This window comes from Apteryx rowi, unplaced genomic scaffold, assembly GCF_003343035.1.
Source record: "Apteryx rowi isolate R43461 unplaced genomic scaffold, aptRow1 scaffold_152, whole genome shotgun sequence".
Classification (NCBI taxonomy): Eukaryota; Metazoa; Chordata; class Aves; order Apterygiformes; family Apterygidae; genus Apteryx; species Apteryx rowi.
This window is the reverse complement of record NW_020447775.1, coordinates 888921-911434: the sequence shown is the minus strand read 5'-3', so window position 1 is coordinate 911434 and position 22514 is coordinate 888921. Positions and strand designations below refer to the sequence as shown.

Here is a 22514-nt window from a genome sequence, read left to right as displayed (position 1 = left end):
ACTTGTTGAAATCATGAGGTCAATCATGTTAATGAAGCAGTAGAGGCAGGCTGAGAGGACATGCTGTCATGTAGCACAGCTCAGCTGGCAGCTTGTTAAGCTGTGACGTGCATCCTGGGACCAGGTCCCTGAGCTAGCGGTCTACGTTCCACACCTTCTGCAGTTAACTAGAATGATATTTCCCCCCCCCCCCCTTGAAACTCTTAAAATTTTTCGAAACTGAGCAGCTCTGCACATCTCTGCGGTTCACCCTTGCGAGCTCTGCTGAGCTGAGGCTGCTGAAAAGGGCTTGGCTGGGACCCTGTGCTTTCGGTGTTGACGAAGTTGTTTGTGTGGTTCTCGATTACTCTCACGCAAACGCTGTAAAAAGCAATTGCAGGAGTGGATGAGAAGTYCTCCATTAACAGAAGCTGTAAAACATTAATGCATTGTTAAACAAAACCCTTCTATAGCCAGCCCTGTTGATAGACTTCTTGTTTTATAACTGGCTTTGAATCTTTGACCTACTAGGTTTATGTTGTTCTTAAATGCCTTCTATTTTTCTTCTCTTGGGGAACCTAGGGATGCCGTTTTACAGACTTCAGAGAGCAAAAGAAGGGGCCTGGAAAGCTGAGGACTTGAACCAAACGTTAAATCAGGTGCAGTTAAATGAGCCTCCTCCAACCAATTATATGATTCCTGAGCCTATGTTTCCTGATCTAGATTCCTCTCAGGTTGGTTCCTTTTCCAGCAGCCGAGTGTTGTGGAAGGCATCCCACCTCATCTGTGCCCTCGTTGTGCAACACCCTCCTCTCATGGCAGAGTTCTTCTTCTGCGTGCAGTACATTTCATGTAGCCCACACACCTCAGCAATCCTCTACTCATTTAATCTTTCAAGTGGTCCTTACGGTTGAAGAAGCACGTCTTATTTTGCACTACACGTGCAGCTTCTTTGTTGAAAGATGGTGCTGTTTGAGAAGCTGCAAACTATTTGGTGGCTGTAAAAACTGGCCTGCTGGTAGTTGGTTTGTGCCGTCAGACTTTGTCTCTGTTATCCACCAGTGCAGTGCTGAGTGGCGCCAGTGCCGGTTGCTGTTGCACAGAGACCTAGTTGAGAGTTGGGTCTTCAGCCTCCCTGGTTAAAACTAGTAATTACTTGCCTGTTTCAGTGGATAAAAGCTGTTTTGAAAATCCTGATCTGATTCTTCTAAGTACAAGCATTTACGAAATTGTCTGTTTCACAGGTGTACTGTCAAAATATACCTTTGACGCCACCTCTGCCCTCAAGCCTTCCCCCCTATGCACCTGTCAGCCAGCCCACGGTTCAGTTTATCATGCAGGGCAGTCTTCCAGCGCTTGGCTGTGTGGCAGGGCAGAGCTTGACTCCAGAGCCAGGCAGCCTGGCTACTGCGTCTGAACCAGGAATTCAAGCTGCTTCTGTTGGAAACGCAGAAGAAAAGACGAAAGCGCCCAAACCTCCAGTGGATAAAACAAAAAATGAAGAAGTGAGTGAATGCTGTCAAGTAGCAAACGTGTAGCTAGAATTAGGCATGCAAGCCGCATTAAAGACACGTTAACTATAGAACGTTTAAAAAAGTGCTTTAAAAAAGGTACAGAATAATTTTACTCAAAGCAAGGGTTCCTTATAGCACAAACTGGTTTGTTTCAGAACTGCAATTTACAGGGAAGGAGATCAGTTTATGAGGCTAGCTCTTACTTGGGTTGTTGAAATTGTGAAATGAGTCTTAATTTACATTGTTAGCTCGTTTCTAAGAGAACTAGATTTGGAAAGCATTCCCTGGATAACACAAGGTAATGAATTTCTCTTTGCTGTGTAGTACATGAAGAAGCTTCACATGCAGGAAAGGGCTGTGGAAGAGGTGAAACTTGCTATTAAACCCTTCTACCAGAAGAGGGAGATTACAAAGGAGGAATACAAGAATATTCTGCGAAAAGCAGTGCAAAAGGTAAGGTGACAGTGAATTGACCTGAAGAGGAGGAGCTGTACAGACAGCTAAACAGGTGGCAATACTTTGAATTGCATTTATGAACTTCGGTAAAGACATGCTGTAACAGAATAGCTGATCTTTGGACTCTAACTTGGACTCTGCAGTCTTTCGGTGAAGCAGGAGTTGCTTTAAGCAGGGCTGAACGTGCCGTTTATGAGAGCTGCTGGACTGTTCCTTTTATAAGATCATGTTTAGCAATGTTCTAAGCCCCTGAAAACTTAAGCTGCCTGTCCTGCAGCATCACGTGGCATGTGTCTTGGGAATGGTCAGATCTTTCTTGTTATGGACTCTGGCCAGAAGGCTCAAGCTGCTTCTGATTAAAAGTTAGAAAATACTTGGTATGCTAAAATCCGGTAACACTTCCTGTAATGTCCGTGTGCTTTGGAGGAGGGCCTTGTAGTTTAGCTGACATTGACTTTGGTCTCAAATCTTAGTGCTGACCAGATCGTGATTTAAAAATTACCTGATGAGCAGGTGAACACATGTGGTCTTGTGAGAATAAGTAATGATTTTGTGGTCAAGGCGCTTAGATGATGCCTCAGAGAACTGTATCACAGAGGAAAAAAATGGTATGACTTTTGCTCAAACGCATTTAGACCAAGATCTCAGTTGCACATATTACAAATGAACATGGAGGACAGAGCTAGAGTTAGTGCAAGGTTGCTGTAAACCACGCAAGGCAGGTTGAGAGCAGTCTTACCCATGTTGAGTTTTCTGCTTTGTGTATCCTGCTACGTGATGTTAATGCCTTTGCAGGAGTCGGTCCTGCGAGGAAGCTTAGAGTGTAGGAAGCTTAGGGTGTCACGATTGTTTGTCTGTATCTGCCTGAACTATTACAGTACCGTTAACTGGCTGAATGCCTTTTCTAATCCCTTGTAGATCTGCCACAGCAAAAGTGGAGAAATCAACCCTATGAAGGTAGCCAATCTGGTAAAGGCATATGTGGAAAAATACAAACATATGAGGAAGCATAAGAAGTCTGATGGTGAAGATGTGCGTGAAGTGGAAAACTGAGAACAAGCCAGAGCCAGCATAACTTGGACTGAACTTGCTCTGGCTGAGAACATTATTCCAGAGGGAATAATAGATCTGCAGTTGCATCTCATTGAAAACAAAGTGCAGAGAAGCAAAATGCTAATAGGATTTATCTGCTGAATCTACTTTTGAATTGTTTCCATATGGGAATGAACTTGGGGTTTTTCTTGGATTACCTACAGATGTAGAGCTAAATAATCATCAAATGCCTCAGACCAGCAGAGTAATTCCAGGGGAAACACAGAAGAGATTAATGTTTGGGACTCCCAAATTGCTACAGTTTTCAGGGTTACTTTAATCACAATTTTGGGCTGTGCACCTGTCTCGCTAAAAGTTTCAAACTGGACACCACTTTTCATATACAGTATATCAAGAACTATATACTGTCTCCCTTATGTTTATTTATCAAATATGGATTGTCTTTAGAAACTCCTGATTTGATACTTGAAATGTGGTATTTTTAGCCCGCTCGATGGTGAGCGAAGCTTTACTCGCTCTGTCATTTGGGGATTGCAAAAGTGAGCTAACCTTTATAAATTGACTTCAGAAACACGGCTCAAGCTGTGGTGTTTATTTACATTTGGTTGGAAGTATCTTGTTAGTAAAGAGTTTAATTCTGGGGTGGGAGATTATGTTGCACTTCTGTAAATAATGCACTGATGGCTGGTTTTGTGTCTGCCTTTCAGGAAAAATGAAACAAAAAGTAAACATTGTGAATTTTCAGTACAAGCTTGAGGGATGGGATAAGGTGAACTGATGTACAAAGCAGAAATGTGACAGAATTTATAAAGTTATTTTGAATGGTTTTAGTCCTACAGCAGGTGTCATTTGTTTGTCTTACAGCTGCCTCTTTCATTGGCTATCCTGTCTATACCTGCCCACTTGGCTCTTACAGGAGGAATACTGTGTTTCTAGAAGAGGATTGGAGTTGGATAAGTAATTTCTCCTCCTCTGTAGGAGGACCGGTTCACATCTGAATCAGCAAAGGAAACTAGCACATATAATGACTTCATCTTGCTTTCTTTAAAAGCACTTCTTGTTCACATGCACTGCAGAGCGACCAATCTTTTTTTTTTTTTTTTTTTTTTTTAAGTGGACATCTGAAAAGTAGTGACTGACAAATATATTCAGCACCCGGCAAAAACTATCATTCCCCATATTCCTATGTTTAGGAAGAGGAAAAGCATTTAATAGGGAAGCTGAACAGAGAAACAGTAGGTTACAACTTAGAAACTGCCTTTCCCTTCAATGGGAACTGAATATCCATGGCCCACTGGAGCAGACAGTAGCAAAGCTTGTTAAGACAGTGCTCCCTAACCTCTTAGGGTGCATTCGGAAACCATCTTCTTTGAGGATAGTCTTGTCTGCTCATCTGCAAAGAGCCAACAATTGGGGGTCTCTTGGATCATTTTTTAAAAAGCAAATTACACTTGCACTTTTTTTTTCCTGGTGAGCCTAGGAATAGCTCAYAAGTACCAAGACCTCTGATCACTTGCTGGTAGTCCTGACTCTTCAATGAACTCTGACTTGTAGCATGAGCTTCCCTGCCTGCCTGTGCTTTGACTGCGGCTCCAAGTAGCTGGCCTGGAGACTTTAACTAAACAAGCCCATGCACCAGTACTGCGTGCACTGGCAAAATGCTTCTCTCACTCCCATGGTTCACTGTCCTAGAGATGTGCTGATGGACAAACCCTGAGCATTTTGGAAGTGGTCTTCCCTGTCTCAGGTTGCTCTTTCGTACCCTTGGAGATTTTAGAACAAAGCCTAGTTAGACACATTCTCTGTAAAACTGCAAAAGAGTATCTGAATGAGAAGTGAGTTTTAGTTTTAAACCTAAACTTRTAGCTATAGTATATACCTAGCAGATGGGTGTGGGGTTGAAAATGTAAACACTCCTCATTAGACTTGACAAAGTTCAGAGATCTTTATGGCAGTGTTGGCACAAGATTAAGCAAGCATAATCTAGTTGTGAGTACGCTTAGGCTGAAAATGGGAAGCCTTCAGCTTGATCAGAGGAAATGATTATGGAATAACCTGCCACCCAAAATAAGAAAGAGTAGCTAGTTTGAAAACAGAGCTTGACCAGATAACGGAAGGAATTACACTGTTAACCAGGAACACCATTTCAGTCTTTTTTGCTCCTCTGAGTGAATCGCTACTTTAAATTATTGTTTCGTATTAGCTTTGACTTAGCAGTAAAGATGACAGCCTGTTGCAAGATAAACTAGAAATGCATGTACTGTAAGAACTGTTAAATCTCAATCAGCTTTGCATCTGACGTTGCCCAGAGGAGGGAGGAAGCAGAAGAATGCGCATTGTGCAAGTGCTTTCCCTGAAGTTACATGAGCAAGAGTTCTGGTTCATTCTTTCCTCCTGTCTATTGTTAAGAATAAATCCATTCCATGGGAAGCCAGCCCTTGGGTGAGGTAATAGGAAATACATCTAAAAATGCTGCCTTCTGCATGTTCCATGAAACAGGTCATCTAGTATACTGCATATTCTCCTTGGGGGGKTTTTGTTTGTTTTTGTTGTTTTTTCTTCCCCCTCTATGACCCTCTTGGATGAGGTGCTGCCACCTGTTTAATGAAAGATTTTATTTATTCAGCCCATGTAGGACTTCAGTAGTGTGACTTCCTGTTAGTGTCCTTTCCCTCCTCTACAACAACAGGAGTAACACCAAACAAAAGCTCCTTTGGCAAAGGCACGCGTGGCGCTGTAAAAAGTTGATACTACAACTACTCTGCTACTGTCTTTATCTCATAGGAGTCCTCCAGAGCTGCCTCCTGGACATCACTGATGGCCCTAGAAGAGGAGGTTTTCTTTGTAGAAATAAGCTCTCTGGGCTTTGGAAGGTAGCTCTGAAAAAGGAGTGTCCTGCCCTTAGTGCTCAGCATTTGCTAGCCTCGCTGGTGCTATTGCACGTATGGGTAGGAAAGCTCGTGTAGAGCTAGGTGGGCCCCAACCCTGGGCTGTGAAGGTGAGGACAGGGTGGGGTCAGCACTGCTCTTGGCTGTGTTGTCCCATTTCATCCCATCTGCCAGCCCCGTGCCGCACTGCTGGCTGTGGTTGTTTGTATGTTTAGGACTGTTGCATGCAGAGCCTCGCTAACCATTCGGGAAGTTGAGCCAAGGTTCTCGCATTTCAAGAAATGACCCTTTCCTTTGGAGCTATGGTGGTTTGGATGGTATATCACGCACCGGGGCCAGGATCTTGGTTAGTTGCTGATTTCTGTGTGAGAAATGATTCATAATCCTTGAGATTCACACACTGGTAGGAGAGGCTTAGCTTGCCCACAACAGGGATTCAGAAATAATTAGATAACTATGCATTTTAACTGTTTTTCTGCTAAACAAGTGTAGGAAAAGAAAGTGCAAATACTGGAGAGCATGAAGAGGAACAGTTCCTAAGTCCTCCAAATTACAGGCAGCTGGAAATAAGAGGCTGGGATCACTCTGTCTCAGTACTTATGTAGTGAGTTAGACTTTGATTTCTGGCCAGAGGCGCTTGGGTGGTTGGGGAGCTGCCCTGAGGATGGATGGATGGATGGATGGATGGAGAAAGAGAGGGTGGGGTTGCCAGGGCAGGCCTCCAGAGGCGGGGAGAGAGATGAGGAAGCAAAAGGAGGAGGCCGAGTGAACCGGAGGATCTGGTGCTGCGCTGCAGAGCCATGGCCCAGCCCCGAGCCTGTGAGTAGCTGCCCCTGGCTCTTTCTGCTGCACGTGGGGCCCCAGTTCAGAGCTGCGGTGGGAGCCCTTTGGCTCCTCTTTCTGAAGGAGAGAGAGAGAAGAGAGCAGCATGTTTAGGAGAGGGTAAAATCTTTCTTTCCTAGGAGGCTCGGTGCCTGTTCCAGGTTTATGTGGTGATGCTGAAAGCTGATGAGTTGCTCCTGAGTGTGGAGCCTTGCGCAAGGAGATACCACATGTGGTGTCACTTGGCAAGGAAGTGAAACGAGGGGAAGGAAGGAGAGGGAAGAAAGCTCAACTTTATTTTATTTTAGTGTCCCCCCCTCCCCAATCTCTTCTTGCATGTAAATCTCTCTGCTCTGAATACCATCTCTTTGGGGCTGGTCTGGCTTCACCAGCCATGCGCGATTCTCTTTTCCTGCTTCGTTCCCGTATGGAACCCTGGTGTCCTCCTGATATACTTGCTGACCTCCTCAGGCTGGCAGTAGCTCCTCAGAGACCTATAGCGTGCATCTAGAGGATGAGGATGTGAGAGAGGGAAGTGCCTGAACTCAACAGCCCTGTCTCATGTGCTGCGGTCTGGACCCTGGGAGTGGGTGGCAGCACAAGGACTGGCTCGGCGAGTTACTCAGAACTGCTCTGCCCCGTCAGCCCYGGGCTGGGAGTGAAAAACTGCTGTCCTCAGATGAGATGTGTCTGCTGCTGGAGCTCTCACAGTGTTTTAATGAGAAATAAGCTGATAACGTGGCCCCTGGGTTACTGCTCAAAATCTGATGGGCGCTGTTTCCCCTACTGCTCCCAGTGTCCTCAGTCCCAGCCAAGATAGCCAAGATCATCTTGCCTCTGCTTTTGTTTGCTCTCCTGAGAGAGCACAGGAGCTGTTCAAACAGCAGTCTGAGCCCCAAGCTGCGGCTGTGCTGTTGAAACAGCTCCTCTGTTTGGCCTCTGTTTTTTCTTGCTGAGCTTTTTTCTTGCTGGGCTTTCTCTCACTGGGCAAAACGATCTGAAAATTGTGATGAGCTCAAGCTCTCAAAGGAACCAGCGGTCTGCAGTCGTAAGGGTGTAAGTCTCTCTCCCAGCAGGCAAGAAAGCAGGCCGATGGCCGAGCGCGTGGTGCATGGTCCTTAACCACCTTTCCTGTCCCATGCGTCCAGGTCAGGAGCAGGAGGAGGGTTTGCGTGAAGTGACTCTCTCTACCCAGAGGCTGCGAGTGCTGCCTTCAGCAGTCCTGAGCAACCCCACGCTGGAGAGTCTTGACCTCGACAGGAACAAACTCAAACACATCACTGGCATTTCTAAGCTTTGCAACTTGAAGAAGTTGATACTATCCAAGAATGAGATTGTGGACTTTCCGGATGAAATCCAGAGCCTGGTCTATTTAGAGAAACTTGAACTGAATCAGAACCAAATCCGGGTCATTCCAGAGGGGATTTTCTCCCATCTCTCCAGGCTCAAACACTTGCGGCTGAACAACAACCGCCTCTGTGCTCTCCCCAGGGACCTGGCAGCGTGTCAAGGCAGCCTCCAGTATCTCAACCTGTCCAACAACTTGTTTCGAACCTTCCCCCAGCCTGTCCTGCAGCTGACAAATTTACAAGAGCTCCACGTGCAGAATAATGCCCTTCGCCAGCTCCCCAAGGAGCTGTTTCAGGGGCAGTCCCTGAAAATGTTCAAGGCCAATGGGAACCCGCTCAAGGAGCCACCCAGTGAAGTGTGCGCTGGTGGCCTCCAGCAGATCCTGAATTACTTCACGCAGCTGCAAGACTGTTCGGGGCAGGAGGACAGGAGGGTCAAGACCATGTTCCTGGGGGCTTCGCTGGCRGGAAAATCCACCATTTGCAAAAGCCTGAAGCAGGGGCAAACCAAACTGGTGCCTGAGGAAGAGCGAACGGTTGGGATCGAGATCAGCGAGTTTCGGATCGAGGACTTCRCTTTTCTCTTCTGGGACTTTGCTGGCCAGCTGGAGTATTACATGACTCACCATGTATTCATCACCCCACAGGCACTTGTCATCCTTGTCATCAATCTCCATATGTAAGTACTGTGCAGGTTTGAGTTCACAGTGGGYGGGAGAAGAAAAACGAGTCTGGGTTGGAGACGCTTCCCTCTGCTCTGGATCAGTGCCCTTTCCATGAGACCTTGATGCCTGTTCTTTTCTCCACTGGAGTAACTAACTCCCCCTCTTCCGCTTCTTGGAGGTGACGCTTTTTATTAAACCATTAGATCGGTCATTATCTTGCCTAAGCCCTCTGTTTTGGGAGGTTAGGGAAGTATTGACTTGTTATATGAGAATTTACTCCAATCTAAACAGTCCCCACCTCTGCTTTCTGCATTGAAAATACCTCTACAAGCCCTCGCTTCTCTTCTAGTGATCCCTGAAAGCACAGGGAGCATCAGGCTTGGGCTTTTTGATACAGAGGGATGCTCTCATCCACAGCAGAGGGGATGAGACAGCCCCCAGCTTTAGTCAACTTAGCTTATGGAGAGGAAACTGGTAGCCGGGGGTTGGATATGGCCCGTGGCAACATTTAGGAGATCTGGGCTCTTCTCTAGTCAATTCCTGGGTCAACACAGGGCACTTCATTAGGCTTGCGCTGGTGGGAGCTGGCTGAAGACTCAGAGGAGAGACGATGAATTTGGTGGGATTTTTTTTTTTTCCCTGATCCCTCCCCAGGTACCAAACTAATGACAATACCTTCAAGGACCTTGTGGGTTTCTGGATCAACAACCTGTCCATGCGAGTGCCAAACTCGGTGGTGCTCCCTGTGGGAACCCACACTGACTGTTGCCAGGAGGGGGAAGTGGAGGAGAAGAGGCGCGACATCATGTTCAAGATTACAGCCATGCTGGAGGAGAGGAAGAGCAACCTCTCTCACTTCATCAACAACCTGGAAGACAGCGAGGAGCCCGAATTTTACGTGGACCAGTGGGAGAGGCTGAAGGAGATGGAGAATTGCACATTAACGGTAGGGCTGAGGTTGTCATAGATTTGCTGCAGCTGTAAGGGAGCTGAGCAAGCTCTCAGGGTTTGGGTTTGCCTTCTTAGGTGGGTTTAGCTGGGTGGCTGAAGCCACGATGGTTCCTCGCTGTCTGCTTTCATCTCTAGCAGTAGCTGCTGCCCCTGCTGCTGTGGCAGCAGAACGGTGCCCATTCCCAGGCTGTTGTGGTTCAGAGCCTGGTGTGTTAACGGCGACAGTCACCTGTTGCTAATGCGTCAGGCTGTTGCCTGCAGCAGCTCGCGTGGCTGGGGTGGAAGTGGTAACTGCCCTCAGGTGGGTGCACAAACAGCAGGGCAGTAACTCCTGGTGGTTCCCCGTCACTTCTTTGTGACGGGCTATCTCTGGTTGTGGCTTGTAGCCAATGCCTAGGGAGAGGTATGTTTTATTTGATTGTTTGGGTGTGTGGGAGGGGGTTGTTTTGTTTTGTTTTATTTTCTTTCACAAATCTGCAGTGTTCCATTTTTGGTTTCCTGAGGCATTTAGYCTCCTGAAGTCCTGTGTCAGGGAGTTAGGCAGATTAACTGCTTGTTATGTGAGGAAACATCTCCTTTGGTTCTTCAAAGCAGAGAAATATTAACAAGAAATTTCTCTTGCAAGCCCCACGGTGCGGGTAGCTGCCTTTCTGTGGACTGTGCCAGGGAGTTAGAGACACGAGGAGGTGCCCTTCCCATGGTGGGGATGCAGCGTCCAACTGGATGTGTCTCTGAGCGGGCTGCTCCCCATCCCTGCTTCCCGCTAGTCAATTATTGTGGAATCGCAGAGCAGCCCCGGTGGGACGGGACTTTAGGAGGTGTCTGGGCCAACCTTCTGCTCTGAGGTGGGTCAGTGGTGAATTCAGACCAGGAAGCTCAGAGCTTTGCCTGGTCAGGTCTTGAAAACGTCCGAGGATGCAGACGGCACAGCCTCGCTGGGCGACCTGTTCCGCTGCATGGCTTACCTCATGGGGAAAATGGTTTCCTTATGTCGAGTTAGATATCTGCTGTTTTACGTATGATCTTTGGCTCTCATCGTCCTGCCGTGTGCTTCCATAAAGAGCCTTGCTCCATCTTCTCAGTAATCTCTTAAGTACCAGGAGGCTGCTGCTAGTGCCCCCCCTTCACCTCGCAGGTAAAAAAAAGCCTCCTTACTTCAACTTCTCCTCCAGCACCCTGACCATCGTGGAGGCCTCTGCTGGACTCGCTTTTGGTAGGCACGCGCTTTCTCTATTCCAGATTTTAAACTTAGTTCCCATCAACTGCACTGATCACCGTGATATCAAAAAGCTCGAAGCCATCATTCTGGAGCACGTGAAAAATGAAGAGCTCTTTCCTGAGGTTGTCCGAGTGCTGCCCCCCGTCTACAGGCAAGTGGAAGCCGCGATTGTGGATGTCGCGCAGAGCGAGGAGATGGCAGATCACGGTGAGAAGGCAGCGCCTTCCTCGTCCCCCGCACCTTCCTGCAGGGGCCTTGCTGTCCCGCTGGTGAGAGAGGCTGTCTCTGCTTTCTGTACCTGCTGGCCCCTATTGCCTAGAGGGGGAGTAACCGTTGAAGAACTTGCAGCGTTATTGCTGGAGTAGTCCCATTACCTGGCTCTAGTTGTGCTGTTTGCGTCCTGAGTTGCAAGCAAAGTCTGTCTGGAGCCAGCTGGGAAAGGCTGACATCAGGGCTGGTTCAGAGCTCCTAGGCAAGGTGGTACCTGGGGGTGAGCTGCTACGGTTGCTTTTACGTGGTTTCAGAGCACCCAAAGGGCCTGCAGGCCCGGTGTCCTGTCTGACTGGTATTATTGAGCATCTGCCCCAAAGGCAGATGTCTAGGGAAAAGTATAAAGAAAGGACAAGTGTTTGTTCACCAGAAGGCTCTGCCAGCATCTGGCAATCTGTGGCTCGGCGTGCCCTGGGCTGGCAGATGCACACGGTTGTCCGTACATTTCTTTTCATTAACTCTTGTTCTTTCTCCCCTTGGCCTTGTATAAACGTTTAAAATCCATAGTGTCCTGCAGCAGGGAGCTCCACAGCTTTAGTGCATGTTGTGAGAAGCAATGCTTCTGTTTAGTTTCTAAACCTGTGTCCTGCTAACCTTATTTAATGCCCCCACCAGGCTCTGGCTGGCTCCTCTSTCTCTCCTGTGACTTAACGGGCAGCCTTGCCTCTTCGCTTACATACCTAAAGCAGGTGATATGAACACCACCAGAACCTGGTGCTCTCTCTGGCTCCCTTGGCTGCTGCAGGACCAGAGGGAGCAAAGCAAGCTCTTTTCTCCCAGGGGGAAAAGCCTAACTATTTAATTCCAGATATAGTTGCCTGTCTCCGTATGTTCTCTGCATGACTAATGACAATTTGACGTTTAACTTGCAGTCGAAGGTCTTCTAGCTAGAAACAAACCTACACTTTGAAACACTGAAGAAAGTATTAGCCTTGTTTTTCAGAAGCTCTCCTGAGGTTCTAGCAAGCCGTCAGCAGCCTTGCTACAGTGGGACAGCTGAGGGTGGGCAAAGTGTTTTGGGGCACAGCCACTGAGCACCGCTCTGGTCCTGGCTGCTACCCTAGAGACAGCATGGTCTATTTGACATTCAGTATTGCTCGTGTTCGTTGTCTCTGTAAAGTATCTGCCTTTGACTGATGGCTTAGGAGATGTGGTTTGAGTTCCTGTGCCTCCCTCCAGGCATGATGGACCTCCAGTACCTCCTCAGCAAACTCTCCCATYGAGAGCATCTGGCCAACCTGGGCAGAGAACTTCTCCAGGATATCTTGMGGTACCTCCACCGCATCGGGCTTATCATATGGTATGAGGAAATCAAGCATCTGGAAAACACGGTCTTTCTCCAGCCTACCTTCCTTATAACTATGTTCAAGGTGAGTGTGGGTCTTCTCTGCGTGGCCCAAGTCGTAGACAGTGCCTGCAGTTTTGCTGTGCTCCTCTCACTGCAGCCCCTTCTCTCCCTTTCTTTCCACCCAGCTCCTTGTAAGGTACCGCCTAGTCCAGCAGCTTGAGAGCATCTCTGTGGACACGCTCATAGGGGAACACTCTACCATCAGGGACAGGTCCAACTGGGTGTGGACCTTCAAGTCGAAGGCGATGCTGTGCCACCGGGCAGTGCGTGCTTTGGTCAAGTACCAGCTCTATTCGAAAGGGATGCAGGACATCTTTGAGGAAATAATGGGACACGAGCCCCACGGAAGGAGAGGGAAACTGTTTAGCCTCCTGGAGCACTTTGAGATCTGCCTGGAAGTGAGGAAAGCTGAAGCTCTCAACCCAGAGGCCAGTGAGTTTGTGCCTGGGAAGCCATGGGAGACAGCACGAGGCCATGGGGAGTCCTGGTACTTGTTCCCAACCTACCTGAACCAGACTGAAGAGGTTTCTGAGGTGTGGGGAGGAGATCACCCTGAGGACCTCCATATCCGGGCCTATTTCTCACCTGAAATACCTGAGGGCTTCTTTCAGAGGTAAGCAATAGTTTCTAGCTTGTGCTGAGGTTGTGTGCTGTTCACCAGCTGGTCTGTTTGGGGATTGCTTGACACAGAGCTGGTCTGATTGTCTGCAAACCCTCAGCTGTTGAGAGAACCTATCAGTTTGGGCACTAGGCTGGGACTCAAGAGACCGGGGGTGGCTTTTCAGCTGTGCCATGGTCTTGTGGGGCTCTGGACAAATCCTTTCAATATTCACTGCCTGCACATGAACAAAGATAATACTCTTGTGTTTCACGTTTCACCTGAGGTGGGTTTTTTGGCAGGGATTGGACCACAGGGTTAGCCTCTTAGTGCAGTTGGGAGAGGTCTCTCAGGCCCACCACAGCAGATAATTGAGGATGGTCAGGTTTCTACTGGCATTGTGACTAGTTCCATTTCTGGACAGTCTCCTGCCTCTGTGGGGTTCTTCTCTTGGCTTGTGTTCAGAATTCATCTGATGGCCAAATCTGGAAGCAGCTCTTGGCTTAAGAAAGAGGCTTTTGACTGTTGTCTTTTGGAGAGCATGGAAGTGGGTATTGGGAATCACGTGGCCTGACTCCTACTCTAGCACTAGCCTTAGGAATCTAGTGAATTTGCTGTAACAGCTAATTGTGGGCCTGATGTTTAGCCTTAGCTCCTGCTGCTTGAGCAGTCAGTAGGAGAGATTCTTCCTTCAGCTTCCACATTTGTTTCAGCTGAAATTGGTTTCATATTTTGAATTCCACCCAGTGCCACGCTTAATGTTGGAGATAATGGGGGAGGGAGGAGGGTGGTTAAATCCGTGGGYGATCTCCTTGCAGGTTCCTGGTGAAAGCTTGCTCCTTCTACTCCACACACTGGGTGGCCAAGGTGACCTGCCTGCTCATATGCAATGGCAAACCCTTGCTGATCAAAGAGAATAACCAGAGGGCCTACAGCTACCTAGAGCTCCGGTGCAGAAAGCCAGCAGAAAGGATGGGTAAGAATCCTTGTCCTTGCGTTGCACCCTAGCTGCCTTCTGCGTACACGCGCTGCGCTTGTTTCGTGGCTCCCAACCACGTGTCTCTCCTTAGCCCTCCCCACCTCCACTGCTCTGGGTAAAGTTTCCCAGAAGCTTCTGCAGCACGCCCTAGTCTGGCCAGGGTCCTCTGAAGCATCAGCAGTTCAGCTGAACCTCCCCCTTTCTCCCTGTAACTTGTTCACGGTTCCACTCTCGAGGTATCAAATGAAAGTGGAAAGACAAATACTTATTTCTCACGAAGCAAATAGGTCAGTCTCTCTCTGATCCCTAAGGGTCCCGGAAGAGTCCATGTCTCCAACTCCAAGTAATAGGCAAAAACACCATATGAGTTGAGGATCTCTCTTTCAGTTCAAATTTTCAGTTGCCCTGGGCCTCGGTTAGCACGAGAGACCTAGTTGCTACAACCGCTCTTTGCGCGGTCTGATGCAGGCAGGCTGCAAGCGACTCTTGCATCACCCTTTGCCGGCAGCCAGGCCACCTCCCAGGCAGCTGGGGTGGGCATGAGTCACCACGACTTTCTCCTCCTGTCTGCAGAATTTCGGTCTGCCTGGGACTTCCTCATAGCCATCGTGTTCATCAGCCAGAAGCTTTCGGAGCAGTGGCCAGGGCTGCATGTCTGTGTGAAGACACCTTGCCGAACTGCTGGGTGTCCCGCGGAGCTTATGTGGCCGGACATGGATGGCAAAAACATTGTGTACGTACGTCCTGTGGCCCTCGAAGCAGAGGGCTGGCACCCRGTGGTTGTTATTGCAATGCCAGTGGGACTGATGGGCTTTTAAAAGCCATGTGAGAATAGTTGCAATACTTGCCAGACCCTGTACTGTCCTTCTGAATGTGGCAGTCTGTGTCCCTTGTGGTAATGATTCACTGCATTCAATCATACGGGACATCTGAGCAAGGTAAAAAAGCTGAAAAAAGTTGAAAGTTGGGTGCTTAGGCATAAGGCACGTAATGTCCTCACTGACCCCGTGCCAGGGACTGGGCAGTGCCTGATCTCCCTGATTTCCCACCTGACTTGGGCGCAGGGATGTGGGTAACTCGGCAGCCCTCCCTCCAGCTGGCCCCTCTGAACRCGGTGTCTTAAGTCAGTATGGAAAGATGGAGCCTTTTCAGTAATTTTGGCATCATCTTCTAAGGCAAGTGTTGAGGGCAGATCTTGCTCATTCTTCTTCTGTGGTCTCTTTCCTTCCAAGGACGAAGGAAGAAGTTAAAACTTGTGGAACATGCGGTCATCGGTTTCGAGCAGAACTGCTCTTACCCAGAGGTGAGGCCAACGTTTGTGGGTTTGGGCTGTAAGATAGCTAGGGGTGGTGGACAAAAAGTCACTCCTGTGTCCCGTGTGTGGGAAGGGCAGATCCACAGRGGGGTTAAACCAAAGGAGGAGTAAGGGATTAAACGGGAAGGGAGGTTGGGAGGCACAGAGAGGAATGGGCACCTCTTATCTCCCACTCTAAGGGGAGTCTGGGGTGGGAAGCTGGTGTCTGGTCCCCTACTGCAAGCAATAACTGCTCTGGAAGAACTTGGAGTATTCCTCTCTCTCTGTGGGATCAAAGTGGCTGATTTTTGCTGGCCTGTTACCAGTGAGCTTTCCTGGCTTCTCGAGGGGGAAAATATCTGCTGGGTTTTAGCAGAGCGAGGTTGCTTGACAGCGGATATTCCTCCCTTTCTCCTTGCGCAGTGCCCGAGCAGCCGGAGGCTCTCCCAGCGCAGCCCCCCGTTCACTATTACGTCACCAGCTATGGGACCGCGACCTTCGGGCCCAGCCACGTCCACGTAAACCGCCAGGTAAGGCAGCTGCGGCTTGGCGCTTGCTGTTTCGCGGGTGGCGGTGCGTCCCCAGGGTGCAGCCCCTGTCTCTCCCCATGCGCGTCAGCGCCGCGCCGACAGCCGGGCTCGTGGCACGCGTCCTCTTTCCCCTCACTCCCGAAATGAGGGGGTGCAGCCGCTTCCAGCCCCCGGGACGCGTTGGCTCAGCCGCCTTTGGACTGGTTCTAGTTATGCCCCCCGGTTTGGACTGGGCTCTGGTTATGAAGGTCTCGCTTGAGAAACAGATCCCTGCAATGCTTCGCGGTGATTAGTTAGCCCTGAGCTCTCTGGTGCGCTTTGTAGCCTAGTTATCGTCTTACTTTTTCAGAACATCTCAAGTGAGTAACTGGGCCAACAAGGAGGCACTTGTGGAAGAAGAGGTTTTTTTAGCCAAAGCCAAGCTGTCTTCAATGTGCTTTGCCTCCTGGTCTATAAGTTCTGTTTGCAATAAATACCTCGGTAATGCATGGAAAGTCACTTTCTTTACTCAGCTGTCAGGGGAAGGAAGGGGGAGAATGTGCTTATTACTGCTTTGGTGCCAGCCAGGTGCCAGCAAGAGCAGGAGTAGAGAGCTCCTCTCCCAGCACTAGCCTTGCTCTGTCCTGCCCCAGTGTTCCCAGTGTCTTCGGAGGGGTCGGCGGTCTCAGATGGTGGGGTCCTGACCTGCTGCTGGGGGGCCAGGTGCCCAGGCAAGGGGTGGGTATGTGCTCATCCTCGCAAAGGAAGAACTCAGGCTACTTTAGAGAGGATCAAGGTGAGCACCGGCAAAAGATACATAGCAGTAGACAGGATGTGTTTATATATATATTTATATTTATTTATTTATTTATTTATTTAAATGCATGAAACTTAAGAAAATAACTCTGTAAATGACTACTTTCTATGCAAAAATGCATGTTAACAGTTAACAGTCTGCCACAGGCTGAGCCTTGCTCCCTTCACCAAGGCCAGGACTTTGCCTGCTTGTCGTAGCCCGGTGGGGYGCTGTCAGCCCCCGGCTCTAGGAAGACCTGCTTCCCGGGCACCKGTCCCTGTCCCTCCCCCCGCCGTGGGTCTCCTTCCTCCCCATGCCCGCAGATGGTCGAAGGACTGGCAGGAACCGTGACTGCTCGCTCTCGGAAAAAGGACAGGTCGCTTCTGGGACYGGCTGCCGACGTGACCAGGTTTGAACGGCCCCCGGCCCGCGGGGGCTCCTCCTCCGCCAGGCGTCCCCGTGCCGTTAGGCTTGGCGTTCATCCCGCACTGGCRACTGCTGCCGGAAGCGCACATTTGGGAGCCGAGCGATGATTTGGCAGCAGCTCGTTCCCCCCCGTTGCTGTGCAATGGTAAAATGGGTCCGTCTTTGCCTGTCACGTCAGCGTGAGCGGGGCGAGCAGCCACGGGTGAGTCCGGTGCGGGCTGGAGCTTTGCCGCAGGCGGGAGCTGGTCCGTGGGTCTGGTCCTGCCTTGCTGGTGGTGAGAGCCTCCCCGGGTGTAGTGTAGGTGGGCGCAGGTGGTTCGGGGCTCTCGGAGCCAGCACGGGTTTCGCTGCAATGCTCCTGCAAACGGGAAGCGAGGGAGCCACCTGCGTGGAGGGCCAAGCGGAGGCGGTGACTTGCCCCCGGTCCTCCAAAAGTACCGAACCCGGCGCCCGGCTCGCAGCAGCTCCTGCTGGCGCTCAGTCCAGCTGCATGTTGTACTGCTCGATGAGCTCGAAGAGGCTGAAGGAGTCGGAGAGCTGCAGGCTCAGGCTGCCGCTGTTGAGGGAGGAGGCGCCCTCCCGCAGCACGTGCTCGTACCAGTACTCGCAGAACTTGGGCACCAGCTGCAAAAGCAAAAGACGCAGCATTTCGGGCAGCTGCCGCGTGCCCTGCCACGCCAACGGCTCCCTGTGCGGGCACGCGAGCCCTGCTGAGCAGAGGGGCTCAGCGGTTCATTTAGGAGGGGAGAGGTTTCCTCACCTTCACCAGGATGAGCTTGGACTCCTTGGGCTTGGCCTTGGAGAAGCGCTGCCCGAAGCAGAGGAAGATGGTGAAGTCAGGTGAGCGCTCCCGGCGGTAGTCTCGGAAATCCCTCAGCTCTGCGAGAGGAATTTTTAGTGAGTGAGGCTGGGAGAGAGGAGTGTTGAGGGGGCACAGAGGGGCTGGGAGGTTTTGGATGGAGCAAGTTCTCGAGTCTGCTCCACCCGAGGGAAAGAGGGACCTGGAGTCACCGCTGTGGCCCAGCCTGCCCTTTCCCACCATCCCATCCTCCCTTGGAGGCTGGTGGCCACGTCTGGGTGGCCACCGTACCCCACCAGGACTTTGGTCCCCCGCGCCAAGCACTGGGCTGCGTACCCGTGCAGAACTCCTTGAAGTCGAAGATCTCCGTCTCTTGGTCGCGGCACAGCAGTTTGGGCGAGAGGTTGCCGACGTCCAGCTGCCTGGACAGGGCCCAGAAGACCTTGCACTTCTTCAGGCGCTGGGCGTAGATCTTGTTGTCGCGCTGCTCCAGCAGGAGCCCGGTGTTTTGCAGCAGCTCCTCGGTGAAGCGGCGCTGCTTCTGGTCGGCCAGGCTGGCAGGGCTGGGGAACTGCACCAGCCACGTGAGGTCCAGGGGGATGGCAGGGTCAACAGTCTGGTACGCCAGCAGGCACCGGCTGCTGCCCACCTCCTCGTGGTGGAAGAGCTTCCCACGGTAGAAGATGCTGATGTCCAGGTTGGGAGGGATGCCACCTGCAGGTGACAGTGAGGAAGGCTTTGCCAGTGCTTTGGACCTCACCGTGACTCCAGCCCCGCTCCCACGGGTCTTGCTTGCTGCCTGTGTCCTTGGCCAGCACGATGCCCCCCGAGCTGGGGTCCCACCACCGGTGCGGTGAACCCAGCRCCCCCGCGAGAACCAGGTAAGGGTGCGTGGCGCGCTGGAGCGGAGAAGGGCCCAAAAAACCTTTTAGACCCCAAAAGCAGCTTGGGGGGCCACCGCGGGGCACTGACCTGCGTTCCCCTGCAGCAGCGCCGCCTCCGGAGCCGCTGGGCAGGGGGCGGCCGGCGGCACCAGCCCCACGTCCGGGGCCGCTGCCGGCGCCTCCCAGGGGCTCTCGGTGTAGAGCAGCACGTCGCCCACCACGCTTTGTGCCTCCAGGAGCCCGGCAGCATCCGCGGGGCCGGGCGCCTCCTGCCCGTAGAGGCCGTCCGCCCAGGCCGGCAGCTGGTGGCCGAGGTCGCACTGCTGCATCACCCACTGCAGCGCGTCCAGCGCGGCCCCGTCGCCCGGCTCCGCTTCGACGCCGAGGCCGTCGGCGTGGGGGCAGCCGTCGGGAGGCCCCGCGGCCCCCGCTGTCCCCGCTGTTGGCGGGGTGTTTCCCAGCGACAGGTCTCGGAAGTCGAACTCCAGCTGCGGCGTCGGGGTCGGCCAGCGCGGCAGGGCAGCCGGCGGGGCGGTGCGGTGGCGGCCGCCATCCTCGGGCGCCGGGTTTCCCGCGCCCCGCCGAGCCTCGCCGGCGACACCGTAGACCTTGTGGGGGTCGTCGCCGCTCTTGGAGCGGTCGTCCAGCAGCACGAACATGCGGGTGCTCCGCAGGGCGCAGCGGAAGTTGGTTTTCCAGCGGGCCGGGTCCTCCCGCTCCGCCTGGTAGCGGCCGCTGGCTTTGGCCCAGTCCTGGGGGGGCGGCGGGGGCGGCGTTAGCGCGGCTGCGCGGGGGAGAGGGGCGCACGCGGCCGCATCATCCCGCGGGGCGTCCGGGGGGAGCCCTACCTTGAAGATCTGGAGGTCGCTGCTGCAGACGTCCTTCCTGGCGTTGTGCTTCCAGGGCACGCGGAAAGCGGTGCGGGTGCCGTCGAGCCAGCGCAGGCCCCCGTACGCCCCGCTGCTCACCGCCTGCAGCAGCCAGGGCCCAAAGCGCAGCGGCAGCGCCGGCCTGCGCGGGGCGGCCCGTCAGTGCCCCGGCAGGCCCCCTCGCCCGGCCTTACTCCGCGCCGCCCTCCTCCTCCTCCTCCTCCTCCTCCTCCTCCCCCCCCCCSCCCCGTCCTTACCCCTCGCTCTCCATCGCCAGCGACGGGGGCCGATGCCGGCGGCGCCGCGGGGTTTTGCCGGGGCTCCTGCCCACGGCGGCTCCTTATAGCGGGGCCGGAGGCGGCCCAGCTTGGCTCGGCCTCCCGGCTCCGGCAGCGCCTTTCCTGGAAACCACGTGCGCCTGCTGAAAGTGAAAGGGCCATTTCTGGCTCCTGCTGCAACACCGAAACAAGTAATTGGGAAAAAAAAAAGAAAAGAAAAAAAAGGGCAGGCAGAGGTGGCGGGGAGCCGCTGCGGCTCCGGGCATCCGGCTTCGGGCAATCAAATCCGCCCGGCAGCGTGGAAATGAGCCCGGCGCCCCCCCGCCCAGCCCAGCGTGACCTCGCGCACATCCGTGTTTAAGGCAGGATGCCCGTAGCGGGGAGAGGGGCCGCGAGGGGCCGCGGCGGCGTTGCAGCCCCGGGCACCTGTCCCGGGTTGGCCGCCCGCGGCCTTGAGCGGGGCGAAACCGCCCCGTTTCGGTTGGCACCGCTCTGCGCGTGGGAGGGCGGGAGCCTGCGCCGCAACAAATAGCAACGAGGGTAATTAGAGAAGAAAAAAGAAAGGAGGGGGGGAGAGAAAAGAGGGGGGAAAGGGGGAAAAAAGGGGGGAAAAGGGGAAAAAAGGAAAAAAAGGGGAAAAAAGGGGGGGAAAAAAGCGAGCCCTTTTGCAAAAGCCGAAAGCGGGGCGGCAGGGCCTGGCCAAGGTGGTGGCAAGGCAGGGCAGCGCGGCTGCGTGGGGCTTTCCTGGGCTCCTGGTGCCTGGGAACCCCCCTGCCCTTTTTTTATATATATATATATATATATACTATATATATATATATATAAAATATATTTTTAAACCTTTCCTTCTTCTTTTTAGGCCTTTTACTTTCCATCAGAAATTACCCGCCGTCCCGAGGAAACACGCCCGCGAGCGAGTGAATCCCCGCGCGCGGGAAAGAGGAAGCACCGCGCATGGGCCGGGGGCTGCAGCTGCTTTCCGGTAACTCGCTCTCGCTTCTCCGGGGCCGCCGGCGCTGGCGGGGGGGGGGAGCCACCGCGGTGCGGCGCTTCCCCRAAAACGGGCAGCGCCTGTGCAAGCGCGAGGCTCCGGCGGCGCGGAGGGGAAGCGGCGCCGGGACGGGCAGAGCCGCTCGGAGGCGACGCGCCGGCACACGCCCCCTCGGCTTTCCCTGGGGCGCTCGAGCTTTTACTGGGGGGGTGTTGAGACAAAAAAAAAACAAAAATAACCAAAAAACCCCCCAAACCCGAGATTCRCCGGAGCTTTGCGAACGGGCCAGTGCTCGCCCTGGGGCTCGGGCAGGCGGAGGGTGCTGGCGACCCGGGGGCGAAGCTTGCGGCTCTCGGTCTCTTTTCCCCTTGCCGCCTCCCGCTGGGCAGGAAATCCGCCCCTTGCTCTCTGGGAAGCGCTGCCGGCGGCTTTCGCGGAGCGCCTCCGCGGTGTGCCGGGAGATTTCCCTCGCCCTTCGAGGAAATTCCCCCCGCTCCTTCGCCACGGTTGAAGCCCGAACGGGCAGCGCGGAGGCCAAACGGACTCGGATGCCAAAAGGCTTTAATCTCGGCTCTACGGGCGATTTTATGGATTTCCAGGCTTCCCCGTCTCGCTGTGGCCGGGCGGAGCAGCCGCGCAGGTCTCGATGGGCCCCATCGCGCCTGTGTGGGGTTTTTCTTTAGGAAACCATCCCCTTTGCTTTCCAGGATTTCCCCCCGTTGCTTTCCAGGAAATGTTCTTGCTTCCTAGCAAATATTCCCCTTGCTTTCCAGGCAACGTCTCCCTTGGTTTTTAGCAATCCTACCTGTTGCTTTGCAGGAATTGCCCACTTCCAGGAAACTTCCCCTTTGCTTTCCCAGAGCTTTCACCATTGCTTCCTAGGATTTTCTCCCTTGCTTTCTAGGCATTTTTCTCCTCTGCATTCCAGGAGTTTTCCCCCTATTCCTTTCGGAGAAGCGGCCCGTGTTATTTCCTATGAACACCTCCACTGCCTTTTAGGAAATTTCCCTGTTGATTTCCAGGAAACTTCTCTTTCACTCCCTAGGAAACTACAGGGTTTTTTTCCTAGGAAACTACAGGGTTTTTTTCCTAGGAAATATCTCCTTTATTTCTAGGAATTTTCCCCATTTGCACTTCAGGACTTCCTCCAGGGTTTGCCAAGAAAGTTTATTGTTGCTTTCCAGGAGTTTTTACCCTGCCGCTCTAGGCCCTGCCTTGCTCGCTCTCCAGGAAGCGTACGCCTTTGGTTTCGGGATTCCCATATTGCTTTCTAGGAATTACCCCTACCGCTTCCCAGGAAAACTGCCCCTTCGCCTCCTGGGCGCTTTCTCGCTTGCTTTCTAGGAAATTTCCCCCTTGGTTTGCAGCAATGCTCCGAGGAATTGCGCTCTGGGAATTGCCGCCGCTGCTTCCTAGGAAATYGCTGCACTTTCTGGGCGATGTCCCCGCTGCTTTCTAGGAAATGTCCCCTCGCTGGCCGGGAAGTTCCCCCCCCCCTTCCGCTTCCTAGGAATTTTGCCCTTCCTGCTTTTCAGGAAACAGCTTCTCTTTGTGGGAGGTTTTCCTTTTTGCTTCCT

At 52.6% G+C, this 22514-nt stretch overlaps 3 protein-coding genes across 5 annotated transcripts in view; 2 read left to right on the top strand and 1 right to left on the bottom strand.

The window, feature by feature from the left end:
- The window catches only part of PHRF1 (PHD and ring finger domains 1), a 33017-nt gene extending 29189 nt beyond the window's left edge, over positions 1–3828 (top strand). For 2 of the 3 annotated variants that reach the window (XM_026059085.1, XM_026059086.1), the window contains exons 15-18: positions 553–638; positions 1224–1484; positions 1818–1946; positions 2868–3828. In XM_026059085.1, the coding sequence (XP_025914870.1) occupies positions 553–638; positions 1224–1484; positions 1818–1946; positions 2868–3002 (611 nt within the window). In that variant the 3' untranslated portion in view covers positions 3003–3828. The remainder of the gene's footprint in view (positions 1–552; positions 639–1223; positions 1485–1817; positions 1947–2867) is intronic. The other variant, XM_026059087.1, reaches the window with a different exon arrangement.
- On the top strand, positions 3809–16403 carry LOC112962691 (malignant fibrous histiocytoma-amplified sequence 1-like). The gene is made up of 11 exons (XM_026059088.1): positions 3809–3959; positions 7861–8740; positions 9381–9672; positions 10917–11103; positions 12346–12536; positions 12640–13127; positions 13931–14088; positions 14665–14824; positions 15324–15394; positions 15809–15915; positions 16265–16403. The coding sequence occupies exons 1-11, from the start codon at positions 3824–3826 to the stop codon at positions 16280–16282; spliced, it is 2688 nt and encodes an 895-aa protein (XP_025914873.1). The 5' UTR covers positions 3809–3823; the 3' UTR covers positions 16283–16403.
- Positions 16404–16490: 87 nt separating this feature from the next.
- IRF7 (interferon regulatory factor 7) lies at positions 16491–20020 on the bottom strand. Its single transcript, XM_026059090.1, has 6 exons — positions 19926–20020; positions 19648–19810; positions 18888–19551; positions 18252–18629; positions 17877–17995; positions 16491–17740 (listed from the first exon to the last, which is right to left on the bottom strand). Exons 1-6 carry the CDS (start codon positions 19937–19939, stop codon positions 17594–17596), a joined length of 1485 nt encoding a protein of 494 aa, XP_025914875.1. The 5' UTR covers positions 19940–20020; the 3' UTR covers positions 16491–17593.
- Between the last annotated feature and the right edge of the window lie 2494 nt (positions 20021–22514).

Bases quoted from the DNA above. Each gene is read 5' to 3' on its own strand.
- IRF7 (XM_026059090.1), bottom strand. The intron at 19,552-19,647 runs GTAGGGCTCCCC...CCGCCCCCCCAG, and splicing joins GCGACCTCCAGATCTTCAAG to GACTGGGCCAAAGCCAGCGG. The intron at 17,996-18,251 runs GTACGCAGCCCA...TTCCTCTCGCAG, and splicing joins CTTCAAGGAGTTCTGCACGG to AGCTGAGGGATTTCCGAGAC.